Source organism: Sitophilus oryzae, unplaced genomic scaffold, assembly GCF_002938485.1.
Source record: "Sitophilus oryzae breed Bouriz unplaced genomic scaffold, Soryzae_2.0 scaffold_1443_pilon_pilon, whole genome shotgun sequence".
Classification (NCBI taxonomy): domain Eukaryota; kingdom Metazoa; phylum Arthropoda; class Insecta; order Coleoptera; family Curculionidae; genus Sitophilus; species Sitophilus oryzae.
Genome location: NW_022146108.1, coordinates 1,071,762 through 1,094,605, shown reverse-complemented (window position 1 = coordinate 1,094,605; position 22,844 = coordinate 1,071,762). Strand labels below are relative to the sequence as shown.

Here is a 22,844-nt window from a genome sequence, read left to right as displayed (position 1 = left end):
TTTACGTATCTCTATTTACGTCAGTAAATACAACCCATTAAGTAGCATTTGCGACCTAATGAACATCATGAACATAACCTAATAAAAAGTTTTTGTAAACAAACTTAATTTTTTTATTATGCCTAAAAAACACTAAAAAGGCATTTAGACATTCATCTACATTTACAGAAAGAGGTCGAGGCTTTTGCAAAATAATAATAGTAGTAGTGATGTCTTGCCTCCACCCGTAAATGCTTTTTATCCGGAAGAGATGCTGCATTACACTGGTGCATCTTAATTTCATTTTTTAGCTTAGGAAACTAGCAGACCCCATCCTCCTCCGACATGTGAGGTTAGGCTTAAAAAAGTGGCTGCCCATTTTTTTAAGGAGAAAACAAAAACTAAAATATAGTTCCACTAATCACTGATACGCAAAGTGAGGTTACGTGGCGTACGTTGGAATTATATAAGTCATAATATGATTGCCGGTCGTCCGGTTTGATGACTTCGGTCGTGTGAGACGACTAATGTTGGAGACCCGGTCGGAATTGGTATATTGGTAGTTCATATTAAGTCGGACACAGAAATCCGCCATTCTTAACACATATCCGATTGTCAGCCATTTTAAAATCGTTTTTTGTTTTTAAAATTTATATTCACATTTCGATTTCTAGTAGAATAATATTGATAAGGTTCAGTTTGGGGGGAACCACAGTACAGTTTTATGATTAAACCAGCTAGAAAATTAAAAAAAAATATTTTGCGAGTTACTTTTTTATAGATATTTTTATTTCATAAATCTACCTAATTTTGAAGTCGCTCGTTGTTTTCCGAGGTATTTTAATCAGATATATCAAAAAAGTGACTTCCGCTGACAAAACTGATGTCTGGATTAATGATTCAGAATTATTATAATATGAAATTAGATAGGCACTTATAGTTATATTCGAGGAGTGATTATGAATCCATTTGTAATTAGGTAGTTTGGTTAGATTTTTATGTATTCTTGGTAGCGAATATGAAACCAAACGTAACGTAAGTGCTTAGCGACGAATTATAAGTGACTACTAAAATTCAACGTAATATGACGTTGGTAATTGGTAGAATTACATTCCCTATCAGGTCAGATACCGACGTCGAGGCGACTCGAATCTGTATTCCCCATTTAGGTGCAAATAAGGGTCGTCAGGCGGTCGAACCGACGCGACGTTGGTACGAGACGTCGGGTTTATTGAACGCGACGTATACCCGACGTTAGATAACGTCCAAATGCTACTTGGGTCCATGCTAACTTCTATTTTATTGCTGGCTGTATTTAGTCCATTACTTTGTGCTTGCAGTTAGTTCTTCAGGACTATTGGTAATTAGGACTATGTCGTCAGGTAAAAGTTACTAAGTTGACTAAGTTACTAAGTGCGACATATTTCAACACTAAAAAAGTGTCGACAGATTCACCAGGGACGTGCGTATGGGTTATCACTGGCATATTTTTCTTAAAAAATAAACATGTGCGCCACTGACTTTTTTTCTCTTGTTGTTTCTCCTGTAAACTTGTATGTAAACAACAACGATTATTTTTATGTGCCTCAAAGCATTCATAGTAAAAAACAGTGCAGATGAAATGCCATTTATAGGTCCAGTTATGCAGCGCAGTAAAGAAGAAATGGCAAAACACATTCTATGTCAGTATGAGAGACTTAAAAATATGCGGTTTTTTGCATTTAGTAATGATAAACGTTTGGCAACTCAGCTGCAAAAAAACGCAACGGAGAAATTTTGGGTTAGTGTCAATTTAAAGCGTTATGTTTTTGTTATTTTTAGCCCCATTTTCATGATTTTTTAACAAGCTGTATATAATTATATCACCTTTTATTCGTAAACTCATTTTTTTATAAACTGTAGTATTTGGCATATTAAACAGGGTTAATCGAGGGGTTGTTTCTTTACCCTAACTTTAGAACACTCTGTGCAATAATTTCGTGTGTAAATTTTCCTAAAATATAATTTTACGGCGAGAACCATGTCTTCTGAGCATTTTGTTTTTTGGATCATGTCAATACATGCCTTGGCTAATTTTTTAGAGCGAAATGAACTTGCCACCATAAATTTGCAAATTTTTCAATTATCATTTCTTTTTGAAGTTATTTTTCAATGTGACAAGGCGGCTTTGGTGATTATTGTGAACTATATACTACTATGAACTGCCCATCATGTTCGACGTTTGGCAAATGCTTGGGGGGAGGGTTAGAGGTCGCGAAGCAATACCAGCTTCATTAAATGAACTTCCCTTGTTCCTTAAAGAAGAATGGGAAACTTAACGCACTTACGATATATATATGCAACATCAATGACAGTATGAACGGACGTATACAGACAGTTATAGCAGCCAAGGGCAGAAATGCAAAGTATTAGCGTGTTTCATTATTTTAGGGTATTATATGATGGAACCTAGAGACCAGAAGACGACAAAAAAGACCTGGAATGATCCCAGCAGAATAAGTCAATAGACACCTCAAAAAATCTTATTTGATCTATGATGATGGTGATTATATGTTCAATATGTACTCAGAAGCCAGGAGTCGCGAGAGGACGAGGAGATTGGAATTAGAGTCAATAGAGTCTGGATAAATAACATACGATATGCCGATGACACAGTTTTGGTTGCGGATAACATGGATGATTTACAACAGTTGGTTAGTATGGTAGGAGAATGTAGTCAAAGAATGGGACTGGCCATTAACACAAAGAAAACAAAATTCATGGTTGTCACGAGAGAGGTGGATGAGTTTAGAGAGGTCAGCTTAACATACGAGGGAAAATTCATAGAACGAGTCCAAAAATTCAAGTACCTGGTTGGCTTCACGAGGACTGGTCATCTGACAGGGACATTAAGTGCAGAATCGAGCAAGCCCGGGGCGCATTCCTGAAATTTAAAAAAGTCTTCACCTGTAGCGATTTCGACCTTGAGCTTCGGTTGAGATTTGTGGAAGGCTACGTCTGGTCGGTACTCCTCTACGGCATGGAGAGTTGGACAATAAAAGCCAGTGCCATAAACAGACTGGAAGCTTTCGAAATGTGGATATACCGCAGAATCCTCAAGATACCATGGACGGCCAAGATAAGAAACGAGGATGTACTAAGACGTGTTAATAGAGAACTCTTCAACACTATAAAAAAAAAGAAAGACCGCATACCTGGGTCACGTCATGCGTAACCATAAATACACATTTCTCCAGTTGATTATCGAGGGCAGAAGAGGTTTGGGACGGAAAAAAATGTCGCGGCTGCGGAAGATAAGACAGTGGACAGGCATTAGTAACATACAGACTGTAGCATTTTATTTAAATTACACATAATTTATATAAATGTACAGAATTATTTTATTTAAATAAATCAAGTTTAAGTCCTCGCAACGAGATGGCATTATAAGTACTGCTATTGTCTTTTATTTTTTTCCAAGTTTATTTCTGGCGAAATATTTCAGTCCGGTCGAAGTTTGTTGGTCACTTTATATCTGACAGTGTATATTCGCACTGCGTGCCTCCCTTCCCTCGCCATATTGGTGGTAAAGGCTCAAACCGATAGAGCTATCGGCGGTTGTTGGCATTTTGCCAATTTGTTTGAGAAAACCCTCTGAGCAGAGGTAAGACTTTTATTTTTAACGTAACGTTTCCTAATACTTCTTTTTTGACAGGGTTTTATTTTATGGTACGCATTTGGTTTAATGGTAGCATTTTCTGGTGCCATTTTGTTTTTGTACCTGACATTTGGGCCACGTTTTGTCCCTACTATTCACACCGGGAATAACGGAGGAATCTCCTGATTCCACAGCAGTTTAGGATCCTGTCCGTTTTTATCACAATCCAGTTCCAGTAGCAGTTCACCACAACCAGCTTGTGACCAGAACGGATAAAAAAAGGCCGGATCATTTCTTTTTATATAATTTAAATTCACTTGAATACATTAAGCCCTTCAGGCATATTATATATTTGATTACTTTAGAGTCACTTTGAAATATTTTATTCATGTTATGCATATTTCTGATATCTACATAGTATGGTTTTTTTTAGTATAAAGAGTCCCTATATTTTGTTACCAAGATCGCCAGACTTTTTGCGGAATAATAAATAAAATATTAGTATTCAGAAGTGTGCAGATTTAACTACCATCTTGAGTGATCTATTTTGATACATACTATCTACCAACAAACATTTTCAAACATCAAATTTTTCATAGTCTTATTTTATTCTAATTAACATTTAATTATTAATTATACTTAGTTATTAGTTTATCTCAGCGTTTCATTTGTGTAATTCCTAAAATAAGTAATACCTATATTCTGAGTTGATTTCTCAGTTCTCAACTTGAAAGTTTTCGAAAGTAAATTAAACTGAGTGGCGCCCAGTATATTATAAAGACGTAAGTATCACAATTTAATTTTCACTAGCTTACGACCCATTGCTCACCGGCGAACAGCTCCGTCGCATAGTATTAGTTGTTTTAATATTTTTTCCAAAAGAAAATTCTTATAAAAAAACATTCCATCATTTTTTTATAACTTCTAATGCTACAAGACTTTGATCCACACAGCCAGAGATAGGGAAGCCATAGAAAATGTGGTCGCAAACATCCATTAATGGATAAGCAGAGAAAGAAGAAGGAGATGGTGATTATAATGGTGGTGGTGATAATAGTAATCATGGTGATTCCGATGGTAGTGGTTTTGATGATAATGATTATGATAAAAATTATAAATTATCTGCACAATCTCTGAAACCGTCTTTGATAGCCCTGAGACCGTAGGATCAGTTATCACTCAAGGCTCGGGGAAACAATAGATCTATAAGGTCGCGGTGATTAACTTCGCCCCTCCCAACAATCTACATTGATGATGATTATGATGAAAAAAAAATAATAATAATACTGGTGATAATTGCAATAATGGTGATGCTGATAACCGTGGTTTTGATTATGATTTTTAGGATAATGATGATGAATCAATCTAAACCATTATCCGTTTACTTCGCTTAAAAATATAAAAATAGTATAATGATTGTTTTAAGTAGACTTTTAACCAAGTAACTTTGCTTTATTTTAGTGCCAGTAAAAAATACAACATCGATATATCTGGCAGACTTTAAGGAGTCAAGTGAAAAAAGCCGAAAGCGACTTTCCCGATAAGGCAACTCAAAGGTTTTTATTTCTTCTCGTTTGGTTTTTATCGCGAACTACGAGGGCCAGGCTATCGCACAATTTAAACTTTCGATTGAATTAAATCGGTGCGAGGCGTCGAACCGAACCGTTTCCGACATTACTTTGTCTTTTGTACACACGTGGAGTTTATTGGAAGTTTTCTTTCCAATTTCCCTTTGACTTTCCATTCTCTCTTTTTATTTTATCCCATTTTAGGTTATGTGTCTTGTTTATATTTGTTCTGTTTTTTTGTTTCAGAACATGCAAGTGCTTGAGGAGGAGAAAACGAGATTGGACGCTTTTTGCGAGCAGAGCTTGAAAAATGTAAGTGCTCATAGTGGAATATCATAAAATATTTCCTTCCATTACTATCATATTTTATGTGTAGTGTACTAGATTATTATTAGTATTTATCAATTATACAGGGTGGCGCCTATTGTACGTCGCGGAGGCTCCGAGGAGAACGACAGTTTATATTGAAAAGAAATTTTGTGAGCATATGTAGGTTAATTCAGAACATATTTTAAAAATATAGGGAGTTCTACAGGGTGTTCCCAAAAAAAGTTACATATCAAAGTTGTGTTTTTTGTAATGGAACACCCTATATCTTCCCCTAGGAGATGCAAGACCTTGTCGTTGGTGGGGAAGCTCCTGGTCAGGTGCTGGGGGGAATCCCCCCTAGCACTGGCTCGGTCTAAGAAGCATCTCACTCATCGTCTTGTCCCTGACTGTAGTGTCGTGGCCAGGGAATTGCACCAAGACATATAACGATACCGGGCGGGGCTACGGACAGCCTCAACCTTGGGGCACCGGGGGGCACCCCATTGTATTTTACCCCTTACTTCTACATGCGGGGCTCTGTAGAAGTGGACCGACTGTCCTTAGCGACTCATAGAAACACTATGAGATCTGGTAATAGTAGTAATAAAAACATCACCGGTGAAGCTGTGGGAAACCCCTAGCGACACTGGGGAACAATAACAATGGAAGTTCCAAGGGCCAAACCTTAAAGAGAACTACAGAGAGGCGGCTGGACACTTGCGTGAGACCATCCTCCGCAAGTGGCATACAAGCTCACCACCTCCAAGGTTCGGGAGCCTACCTCCTACCTCTAAACCCAAAAGGCGACACAAGCTACCGTTTCGTCTACCCGGCCTGGGTCGTAGCTCCTCGACTGTGAGGGACACGGGTCTCCGTAGGAAGTCCTGGGACTGTATGATGAGTTATAACTCAAGAAAGGGGGACACAATAGATCTCTAAGGTCGCAGAGATTAACCCCCCTCTCACTTATTCTAATTCTAATTCTAACACCCTATATATTAATTGATTTTCGGATTCTGGAAGAAAAATAAAGGTGAGTTTTATAAGAAAAGTATATGACTAAAATGTAAGATTTTTGACATATTTAACATTTTCTAGAAATAAAAAACAATTTTTAAATTACAATAAAAGCTACCGAAATTGGAATTTGTCCGGTATAGTCTAATACGTAGTTAAATTAACTACTGTACTTTAAATCAAATTAAAACTTGATCCAAAAAGTTATACAGGGTGAGACAAAATTAATATTGAACATTGGTCACTTTTAAAAGCATGTTATTCTTTTATTTTAAATGGATCACCCAGTATATTATTTCGATATTTAATGGAGAATTCATCTCTCTTCAAAATACTATTAAGGTTGCCTACAGGAGAAGTTTTTTTTCCTAGAATCCTTCAAACAAAGATTTTCTTAGATATTTTCATTTACATGATTTGATCTTAGTAGATCTTTATTATTTGATAAAATCTAGGTGGCTGTGATATGTCTGACGTTACTTCAACATAGCTCTCTAATTAGTCCAACTATAACAACTAGTTATCAGTTTGTGCCAGTTAAAACAAAAAAAAAACTTATCCTACATCAGAGAGAATTGACATGATTCTATAAGTTGGTGAATGCATTCTGCATTCACCAATTAATAGAATACTTTAATGCTCTTGAATTTATCTAGTCTGGTATTTTTTATGGTTAAGACAGTGTTTACAAAACTCGACCACTATTGTCGACAACATGAGAGGAATTATTGTAGCTGCTTTTCGAGGTAGAACACCATATATGCTTTTTAAATTGAAAAGATCATTTTGAAAAAAAAATCATTTTATGCAAATAACAGGAAAGGAAGCATTTTGGGCATTCGATTTCACCTAGTTAATTTTTGCCACATAAATATAGGTTTATATCTAGTTTTAATTCTGTAATAATTAAAATATGTTTTAAACGTGAATCTTTTAATTACTGTTGAGTATTTACTCTACAATCTTTAATTTTTGTTAAATTAACAAAAGGTATATCACAGCCACCTAGATTTTTTCAAATAATAAAAATTTACTGACGCAAAATCATAAAAATTAAAATATCTAGGAAAATATTTGTCTGGGGGATAGGCAACCTTAATAATATTTTGAAGATATATAAATTCTCCATTAAACACCGGAATAATATACTGGGTGTTCTATTTAAAATAATGTAGTAACTTGCTTTTAAGAGACTAATGTTCCATATTAATTTTGCTTCACCCTGTATAACTTTTCGGGCCAAATTTCAATTTGGTTTAACATACAATGGTTACTGTAATTAAATATCAGCCGATTCAAGGTCAACTAAAATTTAAGTAGCTGTTATCGAAATTTATAATTTACACTTAATTTTCACAAAATGTGAAATATGTCAAAATTCTTAGATTTTGGGTATATGCTTCTTTAATAAAACTCACCTTTATTTTTTTCCTAGAATCCGAAAATCAATTAATATATAGGGTGTTCTATTAGAAAAAACACATCTTTGATGTGTAACTTTTTTGGGGGACCTCTTTATAATTCTATATACTTTTATAAAATGTTTTCAGTTAACCTACATATGCTGCCAAAATTTAATTTTGATATAAACTACCGTTCGCCTTGGAGCTTCCTCGGCGTATTAGAGGCGCCACCCTGTATAGGGTGTCAACAAAATAGAGTATCTTACTCTGGTAGGTGATTCTATAGAAAAAAATAAAGCAAAAAGTTCCTTTGAACATATGCCTTAAAATGCTTCCCGAAGAAGTTACAGCACTGAGAGAAAATGTTAAGTAAAATAATATATTTTGTTTACTTTTAAGGTTATTGGTTAACCGTTTTTCCTGAAATTTGTTACTCTTACACAAATTTTAATGCCAAAGCGAACGGCGATTGTGAAAAATTAACAGCCCTGAAAGGGTACTCTACATTAGGGTAGACTGGTTAGACTAGATTCAGTCGAACTCTAAAAAAAATTGCAAGAAAAATCTCGGAGACGTGTTTCTGTGGTCAAAATGTATTACCTCTAAAAATATTTGCACTTATTTAAGAATCACCCTGTATATACCAGAAGCGGTCTCGTCAATGCAATTATAAACCCGATATTGAAGAGGTAGGATTTAGAAACTAGTACGGTACATGCTACATTCTCCTGTATCTACAGGTATTTTATTTGTTTAGTTCAATCCAATTAATGAATTGAATTAAAATAATTTTGAATATTTTTTCATTGTCCTAGGCAATGACTCAGGAACGACGAAGATACGGATTTGTACTAGAAAGACAGTGTTCGCTAGCCAAACACTATCTTTCGTACCACAATCATGGAGCCGACACATACTCATCGAACATCGAAAAATGGTCCGACGTGGCCAAAACCAGAGAATACTTGCCAGAATCAGTAGAAAATATTTTCAGCAATAGAATACGAGTGAGTTTATTCATTTTCATTATTTGAAATCGGCGTTTATATTAATCAACGTTTAAACACAAAACATCCCCCTTTAGAACTTCGTCTGTCATGTTAAGAAATGAAAGTAAATAATAAAGCGCCTCTCGTGTTTGTTCGCACTCAAAAAATTTCATTTAATGCCTGTATATATTTTTAATATATTTTTTAAATTTACATTTTTTTTAATTGTAAAGTAATATATTACATTTAAATGGAATATATTACATAACAATTATGTCAATTACAGGATTACAAGCTTGTTTTCTAATATTTTTTAAATAAAACGAACTATAAAATTTCAATATATGTATATTTGTCGTAGGTATGAAAAAAGTAAAATATAAAATGGATAAACGCTTACTTACATTGTAATAAAACTTCCACTTTTAGTTTTGCAAACGCAATATTTCTATTTCACAAATAAAAATATCCGACAACACTAAAATCACTGAAACTTCCGCGGCTGACAACGAAAACTGAAAAATATAACGGCACTTTTTGTTTCGGTCCTGCATATCAACATTACGCTGTACTATTATGTGTTTGTTGTTGAAATAATATAAAATATCTAATTATAACTTGTAAATTTTAATATTTTAACATGATTTTAACTACTTTTGACAATAACTAACTTTTTATTATCAAGATGACATTTTAGACGACGACTGACATATATGTCATAATATTTGAATCTTACAAAGTCTAATAATATAGTTTGAAAACAATGAATATTGAGATAAAATTAAAAAAAGTTAAGCGCGACCCCTTGTGTCAAAATTAGATGATTAAATTTTCGTAATTTTTACACCGTTTGATGACCGGTGGCGCCTCTAGTGTTTGTTCGGGTGTTGGTCTTTTACTCCCACTTATGGCCATTAAAGAAAAAGTTCTAAAGGGGGATGTTTTGTGTGTTTAAAATATAATTTTAACGAATTTTGCGAGGTTAGAGTATTTTGAATTTGAGCGAATGTCACATTTATAGAGCTTCCTATACATTAGGGTGCGTTATTTACAAAGTTGATCATTTCCCTCACGACGTCCTGCAAAATTTTAGTTTATTGTCTAAAAAAAAATAACAGACAATTGTAAACCCTTAATTAATTCACAACAAACTCCCAAATTGCCCCAAAGACGATTCATTTCCCATTTAAATTAATGGGAATTTGCCACTTTTTGCAAATAATATTTTTTCTCTCGATATTTTTCTTTCAGAACCATGACAATAACATACTCCTGTACAGAATTATACGCTCTACAAAAAATGTATCTCACGATTTTTCGATAAACCTACCCCATCAAAAGTTATTGCTACTCTACCATTTATGTATAGCCGATTTATTTTAATAAACAATGCTTATTAAAATAAATCAGCTATACTTAAATCAGCTTAAATGGTTTAAACTTCATGAGACTTTTTTTAATACCCAGCCTTAACACCATCATAATTGTATATTTTTACAGCAATAGATTAATTTTTTCAAAAATAATCATAATTTTGTCAAAAAAGTTGAATAATTTAGGAATTTACCGAGTGGTTAACTTTAACCGTTAATAACTTTTGAAGGAGTAGGTTTATCGAAAAATTGTAAGAGACTTTTTTTGTAGAGCGCTCAATTCTGTATACGAGCATGTAATTGGCATGGCTCCAAGAGAACAAAATTGAGAGAAAAAAAAGATTTGCAAAAGTGGCAAATTCCAAAAAGTTTATTGTGAATATTAAGGGTTTACAATGGTCTGTTATTGTTTATTAGACAATAAATTAAAAATTTAGAGGGCGTGGTGAGCGAAACAATCAACTTTGTAAATAACGGACACCCTTCTACGAAACAAGTAACTTAATTTTGATTATATTATCTGAAGTCTGATGACATGTAGAGACGTTACTATCAAAAATTTATTATTATTATTGGTTTTAGTTTACAAAAAATGTGCACTAAGCTACAGTCTCAGCAGCCTTTCCTTTTGTTTCCCAACATCAATCCTGTCGATTAAAGCTTGATTTTGATACGATGGTCCGATGCGACGGCGGGCGGCGGCGCTCTGATCGGTCATAGCATTTTCGTGCCACTTCTCATTCGCTATTTTTTTACTCCAGCCCGTCAATGGAGAAAGATCGTACGATAACGGACGTTTTACACTTTTTTGACAAATTTTATCTAACCTTAATAAAAATATAATAGTACAAGAGCTAGCAACGTCGGGAAAACGAGAATTTTAAGAAAGCTGGTTCTTCAATATATCTTTTGCTATGCTCTCCTGACCAAAGTGCAGGCCGTCTGGCTGCCGGTAGACTACTGCGGTTCACTACTGCGCATCACATCTGGACGATATCCCATTTTCGTGTGGTTTATGGGATTTCTCGTTTATGAGTAGAGATACAATGATGCGATTTTCACATTGCTTTGCTACTTTTTAATGAAATAAATATGATAAATATATATGTTGGTCCTAGCCTCCTTAGTTTCTGAAATACAGGACAAATTTGTGATGCGCAATAGTGAACAGATGTTGAAAATAGATATGATGCGCAGTAGTGAACGTAACGTCTACCAGCAGCCAGACGGTCCGCACTCTGTTCAGGAGAGCATAACAAAAGGTATATTAAAGAGCCAGCTTTCTTAAAATTCGCTCTCGAAAACGTTGCTAGCTCTCAGACTATAAGTAAAACAGCGAAATCTTATGGAAATGAAAATATAAAGTGACACCAATCACAAGGAAATCGTATATCCGATGAACCGAGGCGTAAAAATGCAATAAATTTAAAAACTGCGTAGTTTTCTAACCATTCGAAGTCTTTAAATTCAACCAACAAAATTAATATCGTACCATCGGATCGTCGGACAACGGATTCATGAAAATTAAGCTTAAGGCTTTAAAAACTAGAGCTAATAACCTTATTCTGCTTCTACCAACAGCAAATCTCCGTTTGGCACGACGACGACCTCTACTCCAACCCCCGCAGTCCCAACTTCGAAGAGGACCGAATCAGCATCAACTCCCAACTTCGCAAAACAAAAAGCATGGACGCATCCTGCCTGGACGTCCGCTCGATGACAGAAGGCGGTTCCCCCGTCAACACTCTGTCCAGAGCCAAGTCAGAGTACAACCTCAACTCGTCCAACGCTCAAGACAACGGCCACACTCCAACGCGCAGGCCTAAGTCCTTGGCAGTGCCACCACCGCCATCTTGGGACACACAGTTGGCTAGGGCGCTGTACGCTTATTTGTCCAGTGGGGAGAATCAGCTGAGTTTTCATGAAGGAGATTTGATTGCGCTGATTGGAGATAGGAATAAGGGTTGGCAGTTTGGAGAGAATTTGAGGACGCAGTGTAGCGGGTGGTTTCCGTTGGCGTACACGGAAGTTCTCATTGATGATACTATTGGGTAAAATATCTTATCTATATATTTTTCTAATTTTCATTCAAAAAATTTCATAAACCAAACACCATAACGATCTTAATAAGCCATCTCCAATTCTCATCAAGTAGGTATATAGTAGGAAAATGTTTCCTTTTTGAAACTTTTTCCTCCAATAATTTCATATACATTGTGGTCCGAACTGTATTCCGGAAACTTCAACAGCATATTCTGCAGATAAAAATAAGTAAAAAAGTTCTTTTAAATTATGTCCTAAAATGCTTAGTTTCGGAGATAGAGGGCGTAGAAGATTTATTTTTATTTCGATTTTTTCCAAATAAATTTCTGAAGTAACGTCAATATTTGGATGAAAATTGGTGTCTGGGAGTTTTTTGACATGAGAAATTTGATTTTGATATCAATATGACTCCTATTTGTAGAGGGCGCTACCTACACGTGTTTTAACTGTTTTGAAATGTAATAACTTTTTGTCCGTACTTGTATAAAAAACTACTGATTGAAAAATAATACAATCCCGTGATTTTTTACGTAAAAAATATTTCTTTGGTAAAAATCACTACGAATAGCCGTTCTCAAGATATTTAGAGTGGAAATAGTCAATTCATGTCATTATTGAAAAATAAACGTGTTGAATAGATAGTTATTTGAATGAAATTATAACTTTGGGAACTTTTTATTTTTTTAAATAAAATCATAAATTTTTCTTAGAAAAAATAATGATAAAACAGAGTCTGTTGAACTTTTGGAACAAAAATATTTCAAATTTATCATTTCAGTCTAATAACGATTTAATCAACATGTTTAATGCATGCCATTGATGACAGGTAGGTATTGATAATTTCGGTTCCAAATATTCAGTGGTTTTATACAGGTACGGACGAAAAGTTATTACTCTTCAAACCAGTTAAAAATGCGTAGGTGGCGCCCTCTACAAGTAGGAGTCATATTGACATCAAAATCAAATTTATTGTGTCAAAAAACTCCCAGACAGCAATATTCATCTAAATATTGACGTTACTTCAGAAATTATTTTGAAAAAAATAAAAACGAAACTTCTATACCCTGTATCTCCGAAACTAAGATTTTAGGACAAACATTTATACGAACTGTTTTACTTATTTTTATCTGCAGAATATGCTGTCGAAATTTCCGGAATACAGTTCGGACCAGCCTGTATATGTGAGCAATAATAGCACAGATTTTTTTTTCTCAGTTATACAAGCTAGATATTAGAAGCTAAAGAGTATTTTTTATTTTTAAACTGAGGATGTATAGTTTTTTTTAAATAGAATGCCTAATATTTTCTTCACTCTGTGTGGATTTTCCATAAAATATCTATTCGAAAAATATCATAATAAAAAAATAAATAAAAATAAGGCTAACATTTTAAAAATTCGCCTTAAACAATGTACCTACAATTTAAGAAGATTTTAATAATATATTTGTTTCCGTTTCAGGTCACCAAGTCATCGTAGCGACATCGGCACATCCAGCCAGCAACGTGGCAACGGCGCCGTTACTCCCACCAATCACATGTCGACTTCAACAGGATCAGGTGGTCAAGGGTCATCCGGTGGTAACACGCTAGAACAGCCCGCTAGAATGTTCGGCGACACTTTACACTTGCATCGATCTAATAACGCAACTAGACAGGTAGATAGCGCTAGACCATAGATTACATAGTTGCAAATTCGAGAGGCTTTGTAATTTGTAACTACAATCCTAATTACAGGTCTACACCAAACTGTGCAAACCCGGTGGCCTCAAACGGAAATCTAAATAATCCATACATTTCTCTTTTTAAATTAATCATATTTTTTTTAGAAAAATTTATGATAGAGCACAAGAGTTTCTGTTGAGCCTTTGGCTATGTTCATAGGAATATTTTTTTATTAACTGAAGAGCCCAGAGGAAAAACTCGATAAGAGCCAGTTTCGTAATTTTATGATTTTATAATATTATCTATAATATACAGGGTGGTCTGAGCTGTATTCCGGAGCATATTCAGCAGCATATTCTGCAGATAAAAATAAGTAAAAAAGTTCGTATAAATGTATGTCCTAAAATGCTTAGTTTCGGAGATACAGAGTGTAGAAGTTTCACGCCAATTAGCAGCCACCCTTCAATTTTTAACTGTAGTACTGCAGTAGCACTGAAGTTTTGTATACTATATTTGATGGCAATTAAACTTTTAGTAACGTAATCGAGGGCGAGATTTTTAAATTCATTGTTGCCAACCATGGACATATTCGGCGCCGTGCTGACTAACTGGAATTTAAATTTCGCGTTGGAGATTCAGGTGGTACCTAGCTCTCCTGTAAAAAATATCAAGTAGCCGCATTGATTTATTTATTTCCTAACATTGTCATTCGTTTTGACACCTTAGTTTTGTATTACGAGTTTTTGGTTTAAATAAATAGTGTTGTGATACTTTTAGCTTAAAAATGTTTACTAGCAGACCTTGCAGTCGAACATTGTTTTTTTAGAATCTCTTTTAGTGTGAAGTGTAGAAGAGCTTAATAACTGTAAAAAAACTCATCGCAACTTTACTAGAATATTTTGAACGGAAAAGCAGTAGTAATGACTCTTATGTTTCTTAAGTGCTTTTAGAAGGTGAGTTTTGTTGATGTAAATAATAACTGTTTATACAGGGAGTTTCAAAAAACATGTGCAATCTCTCGTGGGGAGATTCCTCACGTAAAAATAAGATTGATTTTTCAGTGAAAAGTTGAAAAACTTTTATTTTTTATCTAAAAGATATAACAATTTATAAAAACATATAAAGAATATAAAACAAAACATAGAAATTTAGTAAACTGGACAAAGAAAAATATATTATGAAAAAAAAAATCAGAATCTGATAATCCCGGAAGAAGTTCATGGAGTATAGTTAAAGAACTCAGTAACAAAATTGAAAAACAAAAGTCCAACATAGAATTATCTATCGATAATAATATCATACAAGACCCTGAACTCATAGTAAATTATTTCAATACAAACTTTGAAGAAGCTCCGTATCGAATAAGAAATAAAATATCAAAAGTACAATCATATAATCATTCCAATAATAAAATATTTAGTAATAGCTTATATTTATTCTCTTTTTCTGAAGCCGAATTATTTAACTTAATAAAAACAAAATTAAAAAATAAAAAATCGGCAGGCCCTGATGAAATACCAACTTTTATTATACGTAAGGTATCAGCAGTAATCTCAATACCATTAACTTTTCTCATAAATATGTCTTTCAACTCTGGAATATTTCCTGAAGTACTAAAGACTGGTAAAGTATTACCAGTTTTTAAAAATGGTGACCCATTATCTGTTGATAACTATAGACCTGTGACTATTTCCTCTAGTATATCCAAGATTTTTAAATACAGTTTTTTAGATAGGCTACAGCCATTGTTCACCAACATTAACGTAATTCCTGAAAGTCAGCATGGATTTGTTAGAAATAAATCTACCATAACAGCATTAACATGTTTTTACGAGAAAATTGTGAAATTTGTGGAAGCAGGCGAATGTCCTATTGGAATATTTTGCGATCTAAGTAGGGCATTTGACTGTATCGATCATAAAAAATGATATATATGCTTGTGAACTCTGGAGTGCGTGGCTGTGCGTTAAATTGGCTCACGACTTTTCTGATAAATAGACGTCAATATGTCCAGTTATCGCACTTTGGAAATGGTAATTTCAGTACAACTCTAATACTGAATATATAAATATGGAAGTCCCACAAGGTTCAGTCTTAGGGCCTGTAATGTTTTTAATTTATGTTGCCGAAATGGATTTATTTTCATCATTGGTACATATAACTGTTTATGCGGATGATACATCAGTTATACTATCCGATTCTGAGGATAGTGTTTTGGAAAAAAAATGTATGAATTTTTTGCAAAATTTGCATTCGTGGTTTAGTGACAACTCATTATTTTTTAAACTACATACCTGAGATTTCATAATCGTCAAAAAAACTGTGAAATTTTTTTTAATATCACTTAATAACGCTGTCTTAGAGCAGGATTGTAGTAGTGAAAAATTTCTTGGTTTAATTCTAGACGAATGTCTTACATGGAATCTTCATTGTGAAAGCTTATTACCAAAATTAAATTCTACATTATATCTTTTTAGAAATCTCAGAGATATTATATCTAAACAACAATTAACAAATATATATTATATATATTACGCATACGTCGAATCAAGATTACGCTAATACTGTGGGGAACATCCACTAGGATTCGGGAGGTTTTCACTGTCCAAAAAAATACTTAGGTGTATTGCTCGTGTTTCTCCAAGGCAAACTTGTCGAGATTTATTTAGAGAATATAAGTTACTAACTTTGACGAGTATCTTTATTCAAGAGCTGTGTATATTTGTTTATAAACACCAGCATAAATATAAACTAATTTCTGAAGTCCATAATTTCGATACAAGAACTAATCATAAATTTTATCAAATACCATGTCCTACTAATGTAATGTTAAATTCACCACAGTGTTTAGGATTAAGAATGTTTAATTGTTTACCAACTGAATTTAAATTAAGTAAGAATATAAATGTTTTTAGAAATAAGTTGAAAAATTTTTTATTACAAAAAGTATATTACAACATAAATGAATTTTTTATGGAAAATGTATAATAAATTATTAAAATCATACGAAGAAAAAAGAAAGATACTTATCGTTTGTATCAGTATTTTTTCGTTTTCACATAGATGCGTACGTAAAAGGTTTATTATTGTATTTGTTTTGACTATTCTATCACAATTTTATATTGTAATTTAGAAATAAAGTTTATTATTATTATTATTATTTACCAACATAGGTCCGATTCTGCTTTGTTTCGTAGCAACATGGTGTTAAAGTGTTAATTTTTTTTCGATTTATTGCATTTTTCTTCCAAGTACTTTTAGCGTTCCGAATGTAATTTTTAGGGTAAAAGTTACTATAAATGTGACATATTTTAATGCTAAAAAAGTGTCGACATATTCACCAGTGACGTGCATATGGGTCCATTGGAAATGTTTCTAAAAAAAGCATGTGCGCTACTGACTTTTTTCTCTTGTTAACGAAATAGCCGAAAATTAATGCCGATTAAAAGTTGTCTCTTGATATTTTGTCGATTTCGGCCTCCTTGATGATATAAACGCAATTGTATTAATTTGCCTTAATCCAAGTCTAATAGTAACCTTAAAAAAAAATTAATATCTTTAACTTGTGAAGGTTTTAAATAAGTTTTCATTGATTATTCATTAAAAGATATGAAAAAAAAAGTTCCTATAAACATGGTTATGAAAATGCATAGTTTTAAAATTACAGGATGTTAAAACTTTTAAAATTTGGTTTTTTGTAATTATTTTAAATACCATTATTTTTTATTTGAAATTGCTGTAGGTTAGACTAATAGTAATAATAACTAATAGTAATAATATTTAATAATAAATTAAGTAAACTATATGATTTATTAATGTTATTTTAATTTTAATTTTATTAAATGTAATTAATAAAATAGCTTTTATCTCATCAAGAAGGCTGAATTTGACAAAATATCAAGAGATTTAACATTTACCCTAAAAATTTCGTTCAAAATGCTAAAAGTACTTGAAAGAAAATTACAATAAATCGAAAAAATATTAAGACTTTAACACCCTGTAGCTACGAAACAAAGCAGAATCGGATCTATGTTGATATGAAACATAAACCTTATTTTTACGTGATAAATCATGATATGATGATGATACATGTTTTTTGAAACACCCTGTATATTTATAATTAATATATTTTTGTTTCCTAAAATATTTTGATTAAAGGAAAATATGTAAAAGTGAGCAATGCTGTGCCGGTCAAGCTTAATCACGTGACTAAAAGTTTATTTGGTATGAACTGTAGTTGTATTACACCCTTTATACCTTCCTCCTTTTTAGTAAATACCCCCCAGAGAAAAAAATACACTTATTCGTTTGTTTACTTTTTACCAGATTCGGCGAGCGATCGGTTCTAACAACATCCCGCCGCCAGCCGCCCCCGCTCCCGTGCCCACCCCCTCGCTGCCGCCCTACCAGAAGTCCACAGCCCTGCCGCAGTCCCACAGCGCCAATTTTGCGGTGGGCAAGGGCGGCGAGTCCGGCTCTGGACAGTACGCCGCGCCAGGTCAGTCGGAAAATAGAGGGTGTTAGAGATTAGATCTGGGTTTAATGTTCGGGGTTTAAATTCATTGCATGTGTCTTGGGGAGTGAAAGGGGGAGTAAAACAAATAATTAGAGATACAAATATGTGTCTTTATACCGTGATTTGTTGAAGGAATTGAAAATGATCTGTTTATTGTTTGCTTTTATACTTTATTTGTTGATTTAATAATTGTTTTTCAGGTATTAAATCTTCTGCTTCTACGTTTAATTTTTCGTCAAGTGGCCCGAATTCAGGATCGTACTCGACCCACCCTGCACCAGCAAGAGAACGGCCAACAGCAGGATCTGGATTACCTTTGCATTTACAAGCTAAAGGAGGTAAAATTGGTGAGTATATAAAATCAGTTTTTATCAATATTATTTTAGGAAGAATTTAAACTTAGAAGTTTTTAATTTTTATATCTACTTCGTCGTCTTTCTTATTTACTTGATGAGGTATTATTTCTCATCTATTCCAAACCATCCTTAAGGTACAGTGAATCGACTAGGCTCGACTAGACTCGACTAAAGACGCATTCTCACGACTCGTGTACTTGACAAACATTTGTTATTGGAATATACTCGCCATGTCGTGAGAACGGATTGCTTGGTGACTCGTCGCGTCCCCACTCTCTGTCGGTAAACATAGCCCGAGTCAAACGATCATAATTAATCGTACACTTGCCAAGGCGCAAAAAAACGACTGCGCAAATAATTGTACTGTTATAGCGTATGTCCGGTTTATTTCCGGATCGTAGTGTTTTTCCAGTTAATTGCGGCTAATTTAAAACATTAAAACAATAATAGATTATATAATAACAAATTTACATTAATAACTTCAATATTGGCGACATACCCAAATCGTTCCCACAGCAAAAAATGGAGTGGACAAATGAAGACTACACGGGAAAAAATAGACACGTCACATTTTCACAGAAATTAAGATAACGATACAACTTTATAGACAAATCTTAACGTCATTCGAGAAAAAAGAAAGCAATAATACGCTTAGTTCCAGAGATATTACAGCTTGGTTATTTTGCCGTACAAGGGAAAAACCAGAGTAGTCCACGTGTAAATGGGAAAAACCAGCGATGTCGTCTTTATGCATGGAGGACAAGCATGCATCTTGCAATTAGTATTACATGTAGTCGATTTATGTATTCTAATAAAAACCTACTTAAATATTAATTTTCTTCCTACAACAAAAAAAATAGTTTAGATTTAGGTTTTATACAACCTTTAATTGGATATCTCTGATTTTTCCCCTGTTTTGTTTTGCATTTTGACATTTTTATTTCGGTATTTCAGAATATGGCGATAACTAACAATATTAATAATTCAGAATTGGTAGTAATATATATTTTTCTAACTATTCAACCCAAAAATAACATATTTCTTTAAAAGCACTAAATTGCATTTTTCTCGACTCCAATTAAAATGGACAAAGCTGGTTTTTCCCGTGTAGTCTTCAAATGACGCTATTTTGAAATTTATGGATTTAAGTTTGGTTGTTGGTTGTAAGGTTGCTTGGCTGTAAAAACGTTAGTTGTTAAAAAGAAAAAAGAATCACTAGGAACGACAATTTCGGGACGACCGGTATCCATCGATGCGACTATACTGTTTACTTGCCAAGGATTTAAACAATGTTTGTGCTGGCGTACTTGTTGAAATGAACATGTCGTGTGAGCGCCACACTTGCCAATGTTGTTTACGAAGTGGGGACAGGTGCGGATACTTGTCAAGTACGCAAATATTGGCGTACGACCGGTATCCATCGATGCTACTATACTGTTTACTTGCCAAGGATTTAAACAATGTTTGTGCTGGCGTACTTGCCAAGTAGACGAGTCGTGAGAGTGCGCCGGTAGAGCAAAAATAGAAGAACCATCGAACCGATGATGACTCGATGTCTGGCCCGATGATTCTTTTAAGTAGTACCTACTTGGAGTATCGTTAATCGGTTTGATGATGACATTTGTTTCTCTGTACTGAAATCTGCCGAGAGCTCTTAGTCGAGTCGAGTCGAGTCGATTCAGTGCACGTCTCCCTTTAATCGAACTAAAAGCATTTAATGAAACAGCATTTTTCTAAAAATACCTCACGTAGTGGTCCATTTTCTGTCGTTTGGGATCCAATATACGTCATCCCTGCGTCTTAACTCCTCTCCCTTATTGAGGACGAGGACGACAGAAGGGGACAAGAATAATTAACAGGGAATTCCGATAGAGGGCCTTTTACGCGTTGACTTTTATCTTTCCGGATTTTTCCGGGTGATAAAGTCGAGGTCCAGTTACGGTTTTCTAGGCGGTTGTTGTCCAAATAATGTCCTGAAGATAGCATATTAATTAAAAATGGCATTAAAGACAAACATTAAATTAGATGGACAGCGTACTATCATAGATAAATTTAAACTAAGCAGGAAATCACATTTTTTATTTCTATTTCCTTCCCTTGCTTACTTTATTTTTATTAGAAATAACGCAATTGATAAAATGTAGTACTAAATAAAAAGTTGTGTTTACGATAATGCCAAAGCTCAATTTTGAATAAAAAATTCTTAAAAGTAAATTCTGTGAGTATATTTTTAATTATGAGCAAATGCAAGACTAGGCTAAGACTGCCTTGGTCTTGGTATTGCAGTCTAATAAGTAGGGTCGTAGTCTTGCTTCAAGATATTTGCAACACATTTTTAATGGACTTTTTGTAGAGGCACTTTTTACATAGAAAATCTAGGCGTGAAAATTTGTATCAAAATTTGTTAAAGTGTAATAGAAGTATAGAATTTTGTGTTTTAAGTGTGTACTAGTAGGGTATTACCCTAATTTAAAGAGTTGAATCTTAAGCATAAATTCTATCGAATCAAAAAGATATAAAATTAAGAAGCACTTAAGGCAGATGTAGTTACAACAGAGAAAAGTTACAATACCAGAAACCATAAAATGAAAAAAGAAAGTTTCATTAACATATCTGACTTACTTGAACATTTTTTATATAAGACTTTTCCAAGCAGTTCATACATTAATAAAACGTAATTAAAATTGTTTCTTATTTAAGGCGGTCCTGTTGGAAATGTGTCTCTGCACTCTAGCAACGATTCTGGATTCTCCAACGATCCACCACCTCAGCCGGAAGTTGACTATTCGGACGACGAATCAATGGCTGGACAAACAAAAATGCCTCCTCGGTAAGGTCAAATTATTACCAATTATAAAACTAGGTATCAGTATGACTTAGTTATGTTGCTTATTTTGTAGTATTAGAATTTTGTGTAGTTTATATAATTAGTTTCATATTTAATTAAAAAAAACATGAAAAAAGAAAGAGAAAAAGAAATTGATTTGAAAATTAGTTTTTAGTGAATACCGACTAATAATATATGTTGATTTATTTTAAATCTCAATAGCTACTAAAACTGTGTTGAAAAGTAGGTACAAGTCTGAATTGAAGAAACATTTTCATGCTTTTTTTAAGCAATTTGAATCTAAATTATTTAGCTTTTTAGATTTTTTATACATTAAAATGTAAACTCCCCATTTGTCTCTTATACGAGGAGTATCAAAATGTTGATATTTTTGCGAAAGTTTGAAAAAAAAACACCCTGAAAATGGTTCAATAAAGTAAGGAAGAATTAAAACCGTTTTATCATAAGGGTGAATTTTTTCTCAATAGTTTGTTTTTTGGTTCATCTCAAGAGCTTTATTTCTTTTGGAGATATTCACTTTTGAAAAAGACATTAGGGATATACCGGGTGCGTCTGAAGAGTGGCTAACCCCTATAACTTTTTTATTTTTTTCAGAAAAAAAAGAGATTTGGTGTGTTAGTATATGACATAAAGGATGATTCGTATTGACGTATTAAATTGTCTTTGGTCACTTCCTGTTTCACCGGAAATAAGTATACATTTTGCTTTTTAAATGACACCTTCGGTATTTTCTTACTTTATTCGATAGAAAATGGATGAAATAACATATCATATGTCAATTTTTTTACATTTTGGCATATGTTTTATTTGAAATTGTAACATGCGGTTCATAACGACAATTTGACTCAAAATACCAAGTGTGTGGTACCAAATTATTCGTAAAAAAATGCTTTTTCAAATATGCTAATGAGCCACCCTTGTTCCATTTGAAAAAAAATTGAGATATGATTAAAAATACGATTTGGGCATTTTTTAACCGGCTAGGACAAATGTATTTTTCCAAGGCTCCTTGATTAAAAATTAGTGTTTTTAACACAGCCATGATTCTAGATTGAAATACGATTTTCTCTTAAGAGAAATTGTCAAAAGTTGACATATATGTCATTCTATTCAGAGTGATTCATGTTCGTGAAACAGGAAGTCA

The 22,844-nt window shown here is 33.7% G+C and overlaps 1 protein-coding gene across 1 annotated transcript in view; it reads left to right on the top strand.

Moving 5' to 3' along the window:
* LOC115877282 overlaps nt 1-22,844 on the top strand; it is a 394,155-nt gene that overhangs the window by 358,319 nt on the left and 12,992 nt on the right. The window contains exons 8-14 of the mRNA XM_030893418.1: nt 5,431-5,496; nt 8,729-8,920; nt 11,857-12,326; nt 13,778-13,973; nt 18,307-18,478; nt 18,697-18,843; nt 21,553-21,682. Of these exons, the coding sequence (XP_030749278.1) occupies nt 5,431-5,496; nt 8,729-8,920; nt 11,857-12,326; nt 13,778-13,973; nt 18,307-18,478; nt 18,697-18,843; nt 21,553-21,682 (1,373 nt within the window). The remainder of the gene's footprint in view (nt 1-5,430; nt 5,497-8,728; nt 8,921-11,856; nt 12,327-13,777; nt 13,974-18,306; nt 18,479-18,696; nt 18,844-21,552; nt 21,683-22,844) is intronic.